Source organism: Scatophagus argus, chromosome 1 (assembly GCF_020382885.2).
Source record: "Scatophagus argus isolate fScaArg1 chromosome 1, fScaArg1.pri, whole genome shotgun sequence".
Taxonomy (NCBI): Eukaryota; Metazoa; Chordata; class Actinopteri; family Scatophagidae; genus Scatophagus; species Scatophagus argus.
Genome location: NC_058493.1, coordinates 24,773,157 through 24,791,888, shown reverse-complemented (window position 1 = coordinate 24,791,888; position 18,732 = coordinate 24,773,157). Strand labels below are relative to the sequence as shown.

The following is an 18,732-nucleotide window of genomic DNA, read 5'->3' as shown; positions in this document are numbered from 1 at the left end:
TTGTCTTGCTTTTTGTATTACCCCGATGAGTTTCACCTGGTCCTCGTTTGCTTTACCTCCGCTGTGCATTTAGTCTTTATGCTCCCTCCTCAGTTTGTCTGTTTTTCGCTTGTCTGTTCCCTAATTCAACACGTTCCTCCATGTGTTCCTGCTTCAGTTATTTTGTCGTTTTTGTCTTGCTATCGTTTGGATTCGTCCTTGTTTGGACTCTCCCTGTCTTTTTGTTTTACCTGGACTTCAGCCACTTCGTGTTTCACTGCCTGCTTTAGTTACCGCATTAAGTGAGTGTATTAAAGTTTCCTTTCACCTCCCTTGTGTCCTTGACTGCATTTTGGGTCCTGCATTTTCAACCAAACTTAACTTAATAATTAAAATTGTGAATAATAAAAGGGGTCAACAATTCAGCATGATTGTATGAACCAACTTTCATGGCGACACAACCCATCTGATAGCAGCTGAGACACTTTACCAAAAAAAACAACTGCCTCTTGAGGCAAATTTGTTATTTTTTCACATTATATTTGTGATTATTGGGCTATATAAATTCATATATTTCTCCTCTGGGGCTTATGAATGCAAAATGTCAGGTTAATCCATCCAACACTAGAGACATTTCAGTCGAGCAAAGTGGTGGATGACAGCATCAGAGTAAAATCCATGGCCACATCTCCTCTCGTAGATGTAGGAGTAGCCATGATTCACTTTAACAGTACTGGTGCCCTTTGGGTTCCTGAATGAGGTCTTTTGGGGACCCAATATGACCATAACTCTTGATGACTTCCTTTTTTTACAGCAGCATTACCTCACCTTGACTCATCCCGAAGCACACAAGCAGACAGGAAATGACCTCTGCAGCTGCCCCGTGACGGGCACCTCGTTCAACCTTCGGCCACCGAGCAGCAGAAGAAACACCTCATGCTGCACTGACCTAATAACTAACATGCGCAGGTGAGAACACAAAATGATCCTGGCAGGCTGAGCCACACCGCAGGCACCGTGAAATCAGGTTACCACGTTATGTTGAGGATGCAGCAGGGCAAAGTCCAAATGACCGCCTGTTTTTTTTTTTTCATGGTCATTTGTTGGCTTTTTATTTTTGAGACGGTGAGAAAATGGAGTATAAACCTGTGTTTTATCATTTTGTTTATCTGAAATTAGACACACACAATAGTAATAATTACTGTAATAATAATGTATGTTTTGTACGACGGTCCTGCTGACTGATCCTGCTCGTGTATCCTGTTTAGTGTTTTGTTACAGAAATGATCAGATTTGCAGCTGACATAACTCACCTTGAAACTAATGAAAGATGTGCAGAAAAATTAATTATCATCTGATTTAAATTACTGAATTCATCATGCCCCAACACAGAGAGAGGGAAAAAAATCAACTTGTACCATATAAAAACAATGGAGCTTCATTTCTGGGCCCATTTTTTGTTTAGCAGCATAATTTCTTATTACTGGATATGGAATTTGTATGACTAACCAAATACAGATTTAATTTATGTCTTATGTTTCCCATGGAGACTTAAAGGATTCATCTGGTTTATGCCAACATCAGGCTGAGTTTCAAAGTCCATACTGACAGAATTTTGTTGAATAAACAATCTCGCCCTGAGTTTTAGTAGCTGTTCTGGAAAAAACGATGTTCATTTGATGTTAATCAACACTTAGTTTTCCTATTTGTTGTGTAGATGTTTGTCAGAATCAAATGCGATGTGCTTCTCAAGCAATGTTCAACAACAAAGCAAATCTATCTCAACAAAGATTTAATACCTACTTCTTCGCTCAAACTACTCTGAATAAATTACAGTACCGTAAAACCATAAGACATTTTGCTTTTTATGTAAGAATCACAGCTCTCGATTATAAACGCTCACTCATCTTGTCTCGTCACAGCTCAGCATAAACGTAAAATCCACTTTGGGGCCAGATGGCTGTCAAAAAAACTGAGTGCAGTAAAGCGCTAACTTTCACAGAAGTTGATTAAACAAGTTTGGCTGAAGTCGGTACAACGAAGGTGAATGACAGCTGCGGTGAAAATCACAGCCTGATGACACAGCGCAGTTTAAGGGCAGACTTTTTTCCCGTTTAATTTTAGCACATCAGTGTTAAAATGAAACCTTTTTGCTACGGGGGCCTCAATCAACAGTGATTGAAGCCAGAGATCCCAGCAGATGCAGAAGTCTGCGGTGCATCGGTGTTCCTGTCAAACGGGTATTGGATTTGAATCTTAAATCAAAGAGCTTTCAGAGTTCACAGATACGTCTGTTTGATTGATGTCTTCTCAGCTGCTCGCACAGCACAGCATGAACCGAGTGTGCCTCTGTGTCTGAGCACCCACAAGTAAATATTGATATTGGGTGTCATTCAGCAGTGGATGGATGAAACTGTTGCGATTGTACAGCACAAAGAGGGCACTGTTTATACATCTGTTGCAGTGTAAAGGATTCCGTTGTAATAAGCCGTCTAAATCAGTGTGCACAAACACACGGCTTTGCAGTTATTGATCTGGTTTTGGATTATTTATATTAGTCTAAGTCCTCTCAGTATAGTTGGGTAACAGCTTTATTTGCACCTCAGGGATAACTAATCATGGAGGCAGAACAAGGATGGCCAGTAATTCCCGTCACTTTTTTTTGTACCCATTGAGTCAATGTTCTCAATTGGTCGGGTTGATGCTGGTGTTCACTCATTTATTTGCGCTTTTGTTGAGACCTTTATACATCTCTGTGGGCTGTTTGAAGAGCAAATTAATCCCATAAGTGTTATCACTAATAGAAATGCCGCTACTACTCACTGTTGCAGTTACTGTTACTGCAGATGCCGCTGGACCCAGTGGAGGATGAGTATTCAGCTCCTTAAGCCGAACCAAACACAGTGCGAGAGCACAGACTGACTGTGAGTGACATGTGCTTCTGTTTCTTGTTAGATTTGTTATTAGAGAGGGAAAACGTATACCTTTTCATTAAATCCAAGGGATGTTGTGCTTTTCAGCTGTTTTTAGAAAGACTTTCTGGTGTGAAGTATTTATCCCACTTGGACTTTATGAGTGCACACACAACGACTGTACTACTTACACCTTTACTTAAATCTTACCAGGACACTTTGACATGTCATAAGTCTGTGCCAAACCTCATCCTGAGCTGAGGTCTACATGAAAAAGCTTGTGTGTCCTATTGTTTAGTATAGAATTCTGAGTGAATTTTTCTGTTATGTTGCTACCACATGAAGCATCTTTCTTCATTAACTGGAAGTAGTTTGTTATTTTGGGTGGCTTCTAGCACAGGTTAATGTTTTACATTAACTTTAAGGCTGTTAATATCACTTCACAAGACTATACAACTAGAAAAGAAGTAGCGAGCCATATTCAAATAGCTGACTGAATGCAGAAGAGTAAAAGCATATGCCAATAATCAAAGACAAGCACACATATTGCGCTAACAAGCTTTAAATTAACTACTAGTACACTAGTAGTTACGTACACTTAAGAAGTCTGAGAGGCTCATTAACTCTTTAATTTAACAGTCAACTCAGACCTTTTGGGCTGAGATGATTTTTCTCTACCACAACTGCTGCTTTTAGTTCTACTGCTGCAGCCACTAATTGAAAATAAAACAATGATGCTAATTGTTGAGATGAAGATTAACGTTGTTGATCCTTCCCCAATCCTTAAACAAAATCTCTCTGGTGGTCTGCTGCTGTTATTGCTCTGCTCATGTTTGCATGGCGCAGCAAGTTTCCCTTGAGGTGATAATAAAGCCAAGCAGACAATGTTGTAAACTCACTCGGAGACGGTATAAAACTCCCTTACATCAATTGTCAGTATCACGCCACTGAGTCAGACTCATTTTTATTCAGTTTGACAGGTTGAGTCAGAGTGGCTCCACTGAAGTTAACCTCACAGGACCTTTTCATCATCCTCAGGAAGCAACAAACTGAAACAAACGGTGACCGTTATATTCAGCTGCATGGAAGATCTGCGAGCTGTTTGAAGTAGCTTCCAGCTGCGTCACAGAGCTTTTTATCAGGTCTAAAGCAGGTGTAATAAACTGGACCACTGAGCGTGACCGTCCCTGAAGCCTGGGACAGAGTTCATCAACATGCACCCGCTGCTGCACACAGACTGTTTAAGTTATGGAGTCTGGAAGGCTTTGCATGCTGGAGAAATGGCATCGGCTCGTACTCCAGCTGCAGGGCTGCTAACAGTGAGTTACGTGGTGAGGGAGGAGGTAAATTTCCTGATAATGAAAGCGAACACTCAGAGGATAAAATCAAAGCAATGCTAACAAGAACCTGATAAAATGGGGGTCAAAATATGTTTGTGTGCATTGACAGAAGTAGAGGCCAATTTTCACTAATAAGGTGCCACGGTTTATGTGGTGCATCACTAATGGGGTACATGGAATACATTTTCATTTGCTTCAAAAGATCTGTCATATGTCAAGGTTTTCTCATGACTGTTCTCAGTTAATTTCATCACATCCATGAGAAAACAACTCCAAATGGCTTTTATGTTCAGCAAATTATTCCACTTTTGTGTGTGTTCCTTTAATGAACTAATGAGGTGAAAACTAGACAGAATGTGATCTAACATCACAGGGAACAGTCCTTATTCTTTGATGAAATAGCAACAACAGTAGAATGAAAAGGAGTGAGGCATCCTTTTGTTTCATTCTGGTTTTTTTCTACCAATCCAACAGATGCTGCTGAAATGAAAGAAAAGATAAGTGATTAAGATAAGTGATTTCTGCATGTTTTGATAGCACGCAAAAAGTCTTGGGAGAGGATTGCGGATTGTGATGTAAATATCAAACTGAGGGTTTACATTGTGCACATCGCAGTAAGGGGCCTGCACACCACCCAATGGACGTAGAGTGAGTTCTTGAGCTTCGTTTATATGCAGAGGATCAAAACAGTCCATTCTGTGCAACATAATAAAGTGACCCGTGCTGTTAAATATACTTTGTGATATTATACTGTACAGGTTTTGTTCAGTTTTCCAGCACTGATCACATTTGCCCACTTGTAAAGTAAACAGGTCCCATGCTGTTTCAAAAAATCTCAATTTCAGCTCTGGCAATGGTCTCCCATTCTTTACTGAACGATTTCCCCTGGTGCACCAGCACTGCAGAACATCTACACCATCAATAACTTTTTACTCCGATGTGTCGCTAATCACCTCCCGGGTAGACAAAACTGAATAATTCAGAAGCTGAATAATGGGGTGCACTGAACATCAGGGAACACACATCCTAAGAGAAAAGGTGAGGTGTGACAAAGACAACAGTCATTTAAAACACAGCAGTGCTGAAAGCCCAAAAGGATGTGCAACTCCACAAATGCTCACTTTGTTGCACCACCAAAGACAAACTCAGATGGAAATACAACACATTAGGAAATCATACAATCGTGTCAGAATTTCAATAACAAAGAGATAAAAGCCAGCGTAAAGCACACGCAAGGTCCAAGGTCTGTGGTCTTAAGTGGAATTCAGACGGAAACTTGGGGGAAATATCAAAGCAGGTTGTTATTTACCAAAATACTCAAAGGCGTCTGCCTTGGCCGAAGTCTTCAGGGATTACATTTTCTGTCCCAACACATGAATAATGTAACACAAGTGGCTGGGAAATTACTAGTGATTTATGATGGGGCTCTAAACTTTGAGTCCACTCCACATGGCAGTGGTTGTATTCAGTGCCTCAAGAGAGCACCCAATATTACTGTCGACCAAATGAAATTACAGCACCTGCAGAATTTATTAGTCTCTATTAGTAGTTACAGGATGCTTGAATCCAGCCAAATTGTCACATTCTAATTTAACAGGATGCTAATGCTATTAGAGCTGAAGTGACTGGTCAATTCCTCACTTAGTCCCTGGTAAGCAAAAAAATCGCAACAGTTAACAGTTAAATAATCGATCGGTCATTATTAACCATTAATCATTTCACGTAAAAATGCTCAAATTCTCATATCTTGTATAGTAAACAAACAGAACAGGCAACTTAAAGATGTCACCTCTCACCAACTCTCGGAAAATGCTACGAGCATTTTTCTGACATTTTACCGTCAATTAATCAGCCAGTCTGAAAAACACCTCACTTTGCTCTACAATGAAAATAATTATTGGTTGCAGACATGAGTGCTATACCAATTTTGAAATGATAATTTAATTGTTAATTGATAAATGATCAACCATGAAATCATACAAAAGCAGTCATTTGTACCCTGCTGTTGTTCTCGTTGTTACTGCTTGCCACGTTGCCTGTAATTTAATTTGAGTACTAATTTGATTAAAACATACAACTATTATTGCCAGATGTTCTGGCTCTTTTTCTTTTGTGAAGAATTTAATGTTGCTTTTAAGTGATCATGGGAAGAGTCCGAGCAGTCCTCATGTCATGGAAACAGCAGTTCTGCACTACAAGAACTGCATATAAAGAATTTTTCAAGGGCTTTGAGGCAGTTTCTCTAAAAGGTGCTTGGACCATATATATTCTTTCCACAGAGTAGTTCCCTTCACTGGTCAAACTAATCTCACACTAATACCCATTGTCAAAATTATATTTGTTATTTTGTGTTTAATAGATGTTTAAGACAGAATAGAAGGCAAAGTGTCACAGCTTAACACGTGAGGCCTTTGGGTTTAATATTTGCAATGCCATTCAACAATAACATGTTGTACTTATTGTCAAAATCTCACAACATTTCCAAAATCCAGCCCTCAAACCTCAATTAAGATGGTTGGAATTTAACATGCCCTTTCAACACATTATTAAACCTTAGCTGAAAATGCAAACGGATTATGAAATCATATTAGGAGAGGGATGGTTCATCCACTTCCGTTTCTTTGCCTGACTTGTTTATTTACAGGCAGAAATCATCCCAAATGTATAAACTGAGAAAAGCTGAAACTTATTAATGAGGAAAGGAAATTGTAGACTGTGTGTATTTTAGCACAGAGATACCCCCCCCCCCCCAAAAAAAAGACGTGTGTGCATCATCCAAAATAAAATCATTTCTGTTTCATTAAACCGTTGTTTATGCAAAATGACAGCTGACGTGTTCCCTTCTTAACATTGACAACAGCAACAAAGCTTGCATGAACTTCAGAACAATCCTTTCACAAGTGAGCTCCTCCACAGGAAATACAACCGATCTGCATGACATATTAAAGGGCTTCTTCACAGCCTCTTATTATCTGCTTCTGCTGGAGAAAATCACAGGATATAACATGATGAGAGCTATCAATGTGTCTTACCTCGTCTTGGTAGATGAAGAAAAGCATGATGGACAGAATTTCCAGGAAGAAGATGAGCAGGAGGAGGATGAAGAACTGTGGAAACACAAAGAGAAGAGAGAGAGAGAGGACAGCGGATTTATTTCACACGGCATTTATCAAAGAGAAGGAAAAGGACATGGGGGGGGGGGTAATAGGCATCTGTCCGTGGGAAATGTATGAAGCATAAACTGGCAGCAGACGGTGTGAGGGGTGAAAGGAGAACGTAAGAAAAGGAAGAAATGACCAGAGACTGTCAGGGAGAAAGAGGAAGCCAAGTAAGGACAACTGAAGATCTGCTTCAGTTCAGCGTCGATATTTCTCACTGACAGGTCAAAAGAGCAGAGACAGATGAGGAGGTCGGGCCATAGCAGGTGGGATAGAGGGGAAGAGGCAATCTACCCCCATCCACCTCTGAATTTGTTAGAAGAGCTGCGTTTTATTCCTCCCCAGTCCACACCCACTCTTCCTCTCTAAGGCAGCCGGAATGAACTGCTTGATTGGTCATACGTCTTCCCATGTGAGTGCTTAACACAGTTACGAGCTCATCCATCAACTCCTCTGCTTGGACGTGGCTTTGTCTCCAGCACACGGGAGTGACTGTCTGAACCACGGAGGGGTGGCATATTTTAAGAGACAAAGGTACAACAATTCCAGAGGGTCACAAAAAGATCTGAAATGGTACGAGTTTATTAATCAACTCTGTGCGGCATTTTTGAGACCTTTCCCTGTCTGCCCAAGACTCTGGTCTGGATATCGTAGTTAACTTGTGAATGTCTTGACTTTTGGTACGGATATCCATGGTGCAGGGAGGCTGTATGTACGAAACATTTAGTATTAATGTTTGTTGTTATTCCTATGACTATGACTGAGGATGTAGAGCAGAGCAAAGTCTCCAAAGAGGCTACACTACAGTTCAAGTCTGGATTACAAAGTTTCTAAAAGTGATACAATCACACTGGAGCCAGCATGATCGGCATAACAATATTGTTAGCATTTCCTTCTTATAGCTTCCAGACCTTACGTCACTTTTCCAACAGCTGGGAAAGAACAGACAGGACTTTTGTTGGACTTGAGAGGCAGCAGCGTTTATTAACTGACACGCTGCCTATACTGTACGCTTAGTGCCTGATTGACATTTTACTGCTACTCATTTCCTCTGCTCGTTTTTCTGCTGCCTTGGGGTAAACCACCAAACTGCTTTTTCACCAGGGTAAAAAACTGCTAGTTGAAACCAGTTTTTTGGTCCATATTTATTTACAAAGCGTGCAGAATTAGCTGTTAACAGTTCATCTTTTCAGTGTACCCATGGATGTAGGCATTAATATCACTGGATTACTTTGACAGGATTTTTTTAGAAAGTGACGATTTTCAGGCGGGTACTGATTTATGGATGAGTCGAGATGTAATGTGCCTCAAAGAAGGAGGACGAAAGCGCTGCTCAAAGCACCGCTGCTCCGAAATACGGCCTCACAGAGTCGCTCGCATGGCTGTAGACTCTTAGTTGTGTTTTCGAAAGTGAGCCGCAGGAAGCACGAGACCAACTCAGACGGTCAAAACAGACTTCAAAAGAAAAGATGTTTGTTTTTCAAAGACATCATGGCTACACGTCCTCTGAGTTTTCCAGACATTTGCTTGACAGTGGATGCTAGTTCACAAGATGGGCTTCGAGCAGGCCTACCAGTCGCCCCCGAGGGCTTTTGGCAGCACCTGCATGAGTGAATCACTAAGCTTTGCACAGGAAGGTGAGAGACTGGCAAGGTAAGAGCATATTGCTCACGATGTCTTCCTCCCTCATGTTCTTTTCAAGAGGTGCTCTCAAATAACCATCTGAAATCAATTTTTTACTGTTCTCCTGCTTCATTTTATAAACCTGATACTATACTCTGTGTTGTGGAAAGTTCCAGGTAACTCAATTTACAAGGATTTTAGGTGCTTCTTTAAACTGAAGAGTTATTCACCACTGGAGATAAAGAAAAAACCAAGCGGATGTTGCCAACAGCAGATGATGCCAACAATTTAGTCAATGAAGCAAAGAAACACTACATTTCACATTTTTTGGTTCTACAACATAGAAACGCACTATATTTTACTTTTTTATTATGCACTGCAACAAGACAAAAAGAGTTTAAAGTACGGAGACCACCAGGAGCAGATTCACAAAAACTGCTAAAGTCAAGTTCAAAACCCAGCCATTTTGTTTTTTGTGTTATTCCCTGACTTGCTGTTGATCCTTAAAGAAAATCTTTTCCATCTACACTGTCAAAAGAGTGAAGGGTCAAGTGTGCAACTTCACTGCTACAAATTTTGATTTAGCATCTGGCCACAAGTTCTAGAGCAAATTCATTCTGCAAAGGTCACTTTAACCTTCCTACTAAGATTTTCCAACATAGAGCTGCATTAATCAATTCTTGGACGCTACAAGGCAGATAAAGTCCTAAACAGGCAGGCAGACCATGAATCCAGTCTGACAGGCACGCAGCACTGACAAATTATCAATTAGGTGAGTTCTTATGGAAATGTTCCAGCAAAAAACTAGTTAACGAATCCTAATTATACACATTCAGCAGAGAAGTATTGCATGTCACTGCATTTTCAGTCTGACATGCATGGTAGCTGGCACGATTTGATAATGATGATGTTAATGTTGCTCCACAGCGCACTTGCTCTCACTGCTCGCATTTTTGGTAACAGTAGTTGGTAAAATACCGGTCAGTAAGAGCTCATTTAGTTGTGTCTTTTCCGTACTTGTGGCCACTTTTGCAGACAATTTGGTACCACAGTTTGTGTTTTGTTTTTTGGGTTTTGTTTGGCTCTGATGCAGGAAGATGGCATCCCAGTTCTTAATCGTGCCTGTAAACTTCTGATCGGCTCGGTTGTGTTTCCAACTGGGACAATTGTAAATGGGCAGGACAACAGAACTATTTGAATCACTGAGAAATTCAGATGAGACAGCAATTCAGAGACTTCCAGCTGAACCACAGCCTTTATTCCAGCCACTTGTCGAACGAAACGCCCAATAATCAGTCTCCTTGGTCTCCAATACATCCTGAATAAAAGCTTTAAAAACTTGAAGAGGTTTGCATTTCTACGCCAAGCAGTTGCTAACTTTGTAAGTTTGTAGTTTGGTGCTGTGCAGGAATTTATTTCCAGACATTTGATTTAAAGTTGCTGTAAAAATGTTTTATTTTTCATCCATTACGATGACACGTCGCTCGATGTTCTGTTTGTAAATCTCCGACGGTCTCTGAACACATAATTTGACAATCCTAAGCCTTTACACTTTCTTATTCTTTACTTTCTCTCTTATTTATAATTTTGCCGTCTGTTTCTAAATGACTCTTTGCCCTACTGTGTTCTTTTTTGTTTCTTCGAGACCATAAAATCACACCAGAGAGCAAAGGGACATCGTTAAGAATGAGAAACTGATACTCACCGGCACTTGGAAAACAAACAGACCCATTCCCTGTGGCGCTCTGAACATTTCCTCATTAATCTGCTCTTAATAAGAAATCTGACTCCTCTTCTTTAGACCAGAGGCAACAGCCAGACACAATGGGATCATTTGATGGCAGAAGACTGCATTTTGCTTTTTTTTCCCTTAATATACTAAAAAGCTAGAAATTTCAAATTGTTGCATTGAATGGGTTAGTATTATCAAATGACTTGCAGAAATTAACCGAAAATGATGAAGATCCATTTGTGAACTGTGCAGAAAGGCTAATGATAATAGAAGCAATAATGGTGGCCAATTAAATGAAGTGCAGAGGAATTGTTCTAAAGCTGTTGCTTGCTTGATGAAATGTAATTCTTCTAAGGACAGACGCAGCTTCCCAGTGGTGTTAATAATAAGATCATTTCAACAAGAAGTAAAAAAGAAGTTTGATTGAGACATAAAAAGAGAATAATTTGCTCCAAATTGTGTTGAAATTGTTGAAATGCTGTTGTCTATCTATACTGTAAAGAAACACTCATTTATGTGATGGGCAAAGCAGGCAGTGGAAGTACATTTACATCTGCTCTTCTGTTTTAATAGCACTTTGTGTTTAAAGTAAGGCTTCTGTAACCGGACACACAGAGTATCTCAGCTAGCATCTAAAATTGAAGCTGGGGCTGTTTTGTGCTGGTGTACACTCAATGTCTCTGTGATAAATTATTATAAACATAGACTCAGATCCCATTACGAAAGGACCAAAACAGGCCCGATATATTTTTCCTGGATTGTCATTATTCAAACTGAAATACCTTATTCTGTTTGCAGCATAACTGCAGGAAAGATTTATAGGAGATCTGAATAAAAGAGGAAACAAAATAGGGCTGTAAGTAGGTCTAAGCAAAAAAAGCTTTGCAGCTTACTAAACTGTTGTCAAACAACATTCTTGTGATTTTCATATTTATTGGTATGCACTGTCAGTGGTGGAAGAAGACACTCAAGGAAAAGTACCAATAACACAAAATAAAAAAGTGCTTCAGGAGAAACTCTAATTAAGTAAAAGTAAATGTATGATTAACAAAATGCAGATAGTTTGATCTGATTTGATTTGAGGAAAGAAGAAAACACAGATGCTGCTGCACAGATTCATATTAATCTTTTAAACGTTTCTCTGATCTTTGCTTTTTGGGCCTCAGTCTGAAAAGTTTACGGACTTGAGAGGGGAAATCTTTCTTTGATAAAACTGCTAACAAGTCACAAACACCACGTGACAAAGGACCCAACCAGATGCTGTTGTTATATGAGGGGTTACAAGCCCACAAGGTTTTGGTTTAATCTTCAGCAGTGCATTGTATTTCATAAACTTATGTTTTTATAATCTAAAATCTTAACTTGAAATATAAGTACAGCAGTCAAATAAATATACTGAAATATAGTAGAGTTGGAAAGTATAAAACTCATTTATTACTACTACTCCTATCGGAATATAGGACCTCAAAACTGCACTTCAATTCAGTTTTATTCAATTCAGTTTATTTATATAGCGCCAATTCACAACAAAAGTTATCTCATGACACTTTCCAATTTGAGCAGGTCTAGACCAAACTCACTTAAGTTCAGTCATTTTCACCACTGTGCTCACTACAGTATGACATCCTTTTATGTACACCATCATGTTTGCCAGTACTCACTTTATATATTCAGCTGCTTTAATCCCTGAAATCCTCACCCTGATCATGTCATCGCAGGCAGAGCAACAGCAGCAAAGATTCATTTTTGCCCTCAAGACCTCTCACTTCCCATAACACTAAGACTTCAAAACCAGAAAAGCTGTACAGTACTTTGTAGTGGTGTATATTATCATATCAGTCCATCACAAGAGGGATTAAACTCATTGAAGTGGTCCTGTAAGACCTCTCAGTTCCAGTCGTGGTGAGCCGGGTGTCCTGCAAGCTTTTGCTCCACTACAGTTTTGGTAACGTGAGAGTTGATGTGCAACAGCTGGTCTGTTTCTAACTGGTGCCTTCAGGGAGGAACAAAAACCTGCAGGACAGCGACTTCTCAGGCGAGCTGAGTAGAGTTCCTCAGGTTTAAGTATTTTCATGTTTTCAGCTTGCTTTGTTGCAGCAGAGTGGTCTGTAGCGCAGAAAACACCAGTGCAATTAGTCACCACGGATTTGAGATTTATGTTGTAATATTCTGTATGCACTAAGTTTACGTAGACCTTAATAAATCTGAAGCGCACTAGCTTTTATTGGCCACTAAAGTCTAAGTGCAGATTGCACGCATTATGGAAATGTATATGATACGCTCCAGAGGCCCCCTCGCATGCACTTGTGTTATTTATATTGTGTCTTGTTGAACCAGCAGTGCTGTTTAGCGGAGACTGATGCATTAGCAGGGCTTCAGGATGAGAGCTACAATCAAAGTCCAGGCACAGGGATTGATTCCTTCATGCTCACCCGTGCTGTGTATTCCACGTAGCATTAAAGCTACAGTGGCTCAGCCAAGTCGGGCAAAAAGTCCTTCTGCGCCTCCAAAATCAATATCCTTGGGGACCATGCTGCCTTGAGCATAAATGGAGGGAAGCCTTAGAAGTGATAGCTCTGTTCTTTTATGTGGTGGGTCTAATCATTTTTACAGGCTCTATATCTCAGAGCCACCCAGTATAAACACTCTACTTCCATTTACAATGATCTCACCTCTCTGACAAATCTGGGAGCAGATTAGGTCACAGACCTCCTCCCTGCCCTTTGACTTGCACCAGTATTGATTGCCTGAACTCAATAGAAGCTTTAATTACCCATTACTCTGATGAATATTGAGTTTCTGGGGAAATGAAATTCAGTGTTCCCCAAATGACTCGTACTTTCAACTTAACAGGAGTAACAGATTTTGTTCCAAAATCTGGTTTGCTGTCACGACGAGCGCAGCGCATTCAAATGATGAAAAGACCTTAAAGCACCAGAATTTTCCTAAATCAAAAAATAAAACATGTATTTGTGATTTAAACAGAACAATCAGCTGTTAGTCAGAGCTCAAACCCTGAAAAACAGCCCAATAAAGAGGTTTGTCTGGATACTTTTGTCTATGTAGTATACATCCTTACATCCAATCGCAATTTTATTGTTCTAACTTCTAGCTGCAAACAGATCAAATGGGCCTTCAAAGACAGCTTTTGAGTGATCAGTTTCCACACTAATTGGTTAACTCTCATTCCTTTTTTGTAACTTTGTGGAAGTAATTTAGTCCACAGTTTTTCTCCTGAACATCAGGATCTGAACTCACACGAGGAACTGACTGGCTACACGTTAAGAAAACGTTTGTATGAAGTTTCACATTCATATAAAAGCTAAAAATGTTTTCAAAGTCATCCAAATCACAGAACTGAAAACGCATATGAATCTGTGAACCAGTAACTGATGTTTGGCACAGAACGCAACGGTAATTCCTCAAATATCTCACAGCGATATTGCAATACTCTGCGTCCCTCATCAGTGATCAACATGCTAATTAGCCCTGAAATTTGAAGGGAGAAAAGTCTTCTAATCTCCATGAAGAACAGCTGCTCTGTCACTCATTAAAGCAGACATATAATTTGTCCGTTCTCATTATATTGACACAGCACAGGAATTCCTCTGGTCACTGTGGGGAAAATGTCATGGATCATGCTAATGATCGACACTTAGACTTATACCCACAGAGCTCATAATTGCTTTGTCCTGCTGTGCCATTTTTCTTATGATTAATGCTATTTTTCTCACACCCAGAATTTTTCTTCCTGATAAACGCAGCACGGTGTCGGTGCTTGATTAGACAAGCTTGTTTGTTTATCAAAATACTTATCAATCTTGTGAGGCACCGGGGGTCACACTGTATCAGGGAGGCCTGGTATGAAATTGGAGCTCAGCTCAAAATTCATATAAATCAGAGAATAAAATGTTCAATATTTGATGTCAAACACTTCCTGTTCCCTGATTTGCATATTAGTGAGTATCTATCTCTTTCCCCACGGCCAATTCAGCTCAGTCAAGAGTCAAGAGACTCTCCTACAGTAAACTCATCAAAATTTATCAGAACACAGCCCTTAGAAGGTTTTCTACACTTCTTGTTGATTTTTTTCTTTCGTTAAACAATTTCAAATGTTTTACTTTCACTGTATCTTCACCTGTTGTCCACATTAGTTTTGATTGCATCAGTTCAATACTGTCACGCCTTGTGTTTTAGTTATGCTTTGTCTTTTGGTTTTTTAGTCCATGTGCCATGTTTCATGTCATCTTGTCATGTGTTTCCATGTATTAGGTTTTAAGTTTTTGTCCTGTTTTATTTTGAAAGCGTCACTTCCCTTAGGTGTCTGTTTCATGTAACTTTGCTTTGGTTTATCGTGATTGCTTTCTCCTCCCTTAATGTGTTTCACCTGCCTCTCGTTATGTTGTCTATTTAGTCCTCATCTTCCCCGTCACTCTTTGTCAGGTTTTTGTATTGTCTCCATGTTTCCAAGCCAGGATATTCTTGTCTGGTCTTGTCATGATTTTGCCACAGCTTTTTGTAGTTTTTTCTTGATCCTTTGCCACAAGAAATGTGTGCCTGTTTAGAGCTCTTTGATTTAAATAAAAGAATATTATTTTTGACCTCCGCCTGCCTGCCCTTTCTGACTCTGCATCGGGGTTCAGCAATCTGCGTCAGCAACACTGCTCCTTTTTGACAAATACCTTATAATACTGACCAAAAACATGAACGTTTGAGGCACCATTTGTAGTCTCTAATTGTAGTTAATATTTTTATTTTTTCGATTTGTATATTTGAAGTATTTTGACAAATATGAATGCTGAACAGTGGCATTCAGCACTTGTGATTGATAATAACTACAGAAGTGATCTGTAAGTGAGATTCTTTCATTATGGTCATGATGTGTTGCACTGCTCTTTCCTGTGGCTGCAGCAGTGCTGTCAGTACTTCAGCACAAATGATAACAGCTGTTAACCCCACAAACAAACAAGCAGGGGCTGCTCCACGGAGATTAGCAAAGCTACTAAAAATATCTCCATTAAACTAGATAAAAGAGGGGCAGCCCTGTGAGCTGGTGGGTCCAAGGATGCCCCTGACGAAAAGACTAGACCTCCATCTGCCCCCCCACGCTGCAGTGGAGTCAGAAATTTACAGTTAAAAATAACATTTTCATTTTGAAAGACAGATGAAATGATTTTTATTTGTTACATAAAAGCCCGGTGCCACGGCTGTCAGGCCTGAGATGTCGGACTTTGTGGCCACTGACAGCATTCAGTTTGTAACATGTGGGCTGTGTCATACGTTTGTGTTTAAGTATGGTAATAGCATTTTAAAGGCTTCTGCAAAGACAACATGCTTAGCACTAAGACGGGGATCATGAGGATTTTCTGTATACGACAACGTCAATATAGTACCATTGTGGCAACAGGTGCAGTGGAAAAATAGCAAAATACTGTCTGTGCTCCTTTATTGCCATTAATGAAGGTTTAAATGACCTTGTCTGCAAAGAATTCGCTTTAGCTGTAAAAGCATGTGCAAGTCGTTTATACTGCGCCTTCATCTTTCTCCGATTTTTTTTTTTGTCTTGACCAATTTTGACAGAATATTTAAACAGCTGCAGCTAATTTATGTTAATGCCATAAGTTTGTCAATTCAGGTACACTCAGGCTGTTGTCCACATGGATGTGTCTGTACTATTGTAAAACCTGGTTAAAGGTGGTCTCTCTCAAAAACAGTTTCAGTTTGGGTTTTGAAGGGTCACAGAGTCTTTTTCTTTGTCTTGATAAATGACTGCTGATCCGCTGGCAGGCAGACACTTGGCAGTTAACTCGGTGATTCACACTGTTGGGTGTAAACTGACAGCTGGTATACAGTGGCCTCTAGTCTAAATGCTCCATTTAAACTTATCAGCATATGATATAATGGTTTTAATCCTAAACATTACGAATCTTGACCCCTCAGGATGTGAAGCAAACTGTCCTGGTGGTCAGTGAAGCTGATGTCAGCATTAGCCACCAAAATGCAGAGCTGTCATCATGTAGCTTGATATGAAAAACTTTATATTTCCATCAGTTGGACACTATAGCAACACGTCTAACAAACCAACATTAATTAAGAAACTACATTACCACCTTCCTGACATACTACTCGAGATGCTTCTCCCTTAGATTTTGTGTTAATGAAGTTCTTAGTTTCTGTCAGTGCTGTACAATCTTCCATCTGTCTTCAAAGTCATGCCGATTATTGAAACATAAAATATGTTTGGTGTCCTTCTGAACCATCGCTGACTGTCCTATTTTCCCCTGCCAGCTGTCCCATTTATACTTATACTAGAGTGAAGTGGGAGTTCTTGATGTGTTTGGAGAGCCAAATTTTCTAGTTATTTTGCATGGCAATGTTCAGTATTTTCTTCGCAGAAATACAGCAGCCATCCATAACAAGTTCTAAGACACTTATCTATGTTCATGTCATGATCCACGTGCTGACCATTTGCACTGTTTACCTCACCTACTTGCACTTTGCTTCCACTCTGTACTACCTCACTTTTGTACTACCTCCACAACCATATTTATTTTACTTATCTTATTTTATTTTATTCCTACGTATGCACCAATCACCAAGACAAATTCCTAGTAATGTGAAACCTCTTCACTTACATGGCAATAAAGACGATTCTGATTCTGATTCTAAAAGTTAACGTCATTTACAGCAGAATTTTGGATTTTCTTTGTAATCTAATAAAAAGTGTCCCAAATTACCTGACTTCACTTTTCCTTTGGGAAGCTCATGCAAACAGCAGCTGTTCACAACAGTCACAGTAAAAGCTCTCCTGAAATGGACTGATATGACACACTGGTTGCATTTTCAGTGTGTCATATCTGCACCAAAACAGAAACTCATGCTGAATTAGAACATCAAAGCTTATTACTTTTGGAAGAGTAAGTGATGTTATTTGTTTTGCCAAAATCAACAAAATCAACAAGAACAAGAACATGGCAATATCACATCAACACAGCCTTGTGTTTAAACCTCCAGAAACCATCCTGGAACATAACTTACCGTCAGCAGCAGAGGACGGCTCTCTTTGACAGCTCCAACACAACCCAGGCAGCCAATCACCATGATGATGGTCCCCACCGCGATGAGCAGGTTGGCTGCAGACAGGGAGGGAAGGGACGATGACAGGGTGGCAAAGTTTCCCTGGGTCACTGAGAGCCAGACCCCCACCCCGAGTATGCCACATCCTCCCAACTGCAGAGAAAACAAAGAGAAGTGCGAAGCTGTCAGCGTACCGACAACACAATCAAACTCGTCCTAAACAGAAATTCAATTGAACCCTTTAGTGCATAAAAATGTGTGACTTACTGTTGGATTTTTAAAGTGAATGTTAGTGAGAGTTTAAAAGACTCAAGGGGGAAAACTCTTGGCAAAAACTCAACAGCTGGGATGAAAAACAAGCAGAGGAGACGGAGCAAAGCAACCTGAGTCTCCGAGCAACTCAGTTTAGGAAGATGAATTTGTCTTTTTTGCAGAGAGTTTACAACAAGATTGACGCTTGCATCTGTGCAACAATCGAAGGCCAGCTGCTGGTTAGCTTAGCTTAGCATTACTATTGAAAACCACAGGGTGAACACCAGGCCTGGCTTTTTTGCAGCACTAACAAAATCCACCAAGTAGCACCTCTAAAGCTCACTAATTAACATGTCACTTATCGTTTACTTAATCGTTACAAAAACCAAAGTGAAAAAAGAGTTGAAGACTTCTTGCTACCAAGCAGTAACTTCCTGAAATCTTCAATGGTTGCCTGGCAACAGGTCTCAGTCAGTCACTGGGATTTGATTTTTGACGTTAAGGAGATGTCGCTTGTTTGTTAGTGAGATTTAGAGGTTTTCGTGGGTGGCGTGCTAAGCCTCCCAGCTGCCAGCTGTAGCTAAATATTTACTGTACAAACATGACAGTGGGATCATCTAAGTCCCTTTTACACCTGTAGTTCAGTTCACATTGTCCTG

General features: G+C 40.0%; 1 protein-coding gene and 1 long non-coding RNA gene across 4 annotated transcripts in view; one reads left to right on the top strand and one right to left on the bottom strand.

The window, feature by feature from the left end:
- Positions 1-18,732, bottom strand: part of tspan4a (tetraspanin 4a) — a 111,241-nt gene that overhangs the window by 23,794 nt on the left and 68,715 nt on the right. For all 3 annotated transcript variants that reach the window (XM_046394241.1, XM_046394248.1, XM_046394231.1), the window contains 2 exons: positions 17,783-17,974; positions 7,264-7,338 (listed from right to left, as the gene is read on the bottom strand). In XM_046394241.1, the coding sequence (XP_046250197.1) occupies positions 7,264-7,338; positions 17,783-17,974 (267 nt within the window). The remainder of the gene's footprint in view (positions 1-7,263; positions 7,339-17,782; positions 17,975-18,732) is intronic.
- Positions 161-4,784, top strand: LOC124061914. The gene is made up of 4 exons (XR_006843837.1): positions 161-281; positions 794-948; positions 2,826-2,903; positions 3,930-4,784. It is a non-coding gene; the product is annotated as an uncharacterized LOC124061914 (long non-coding RNA).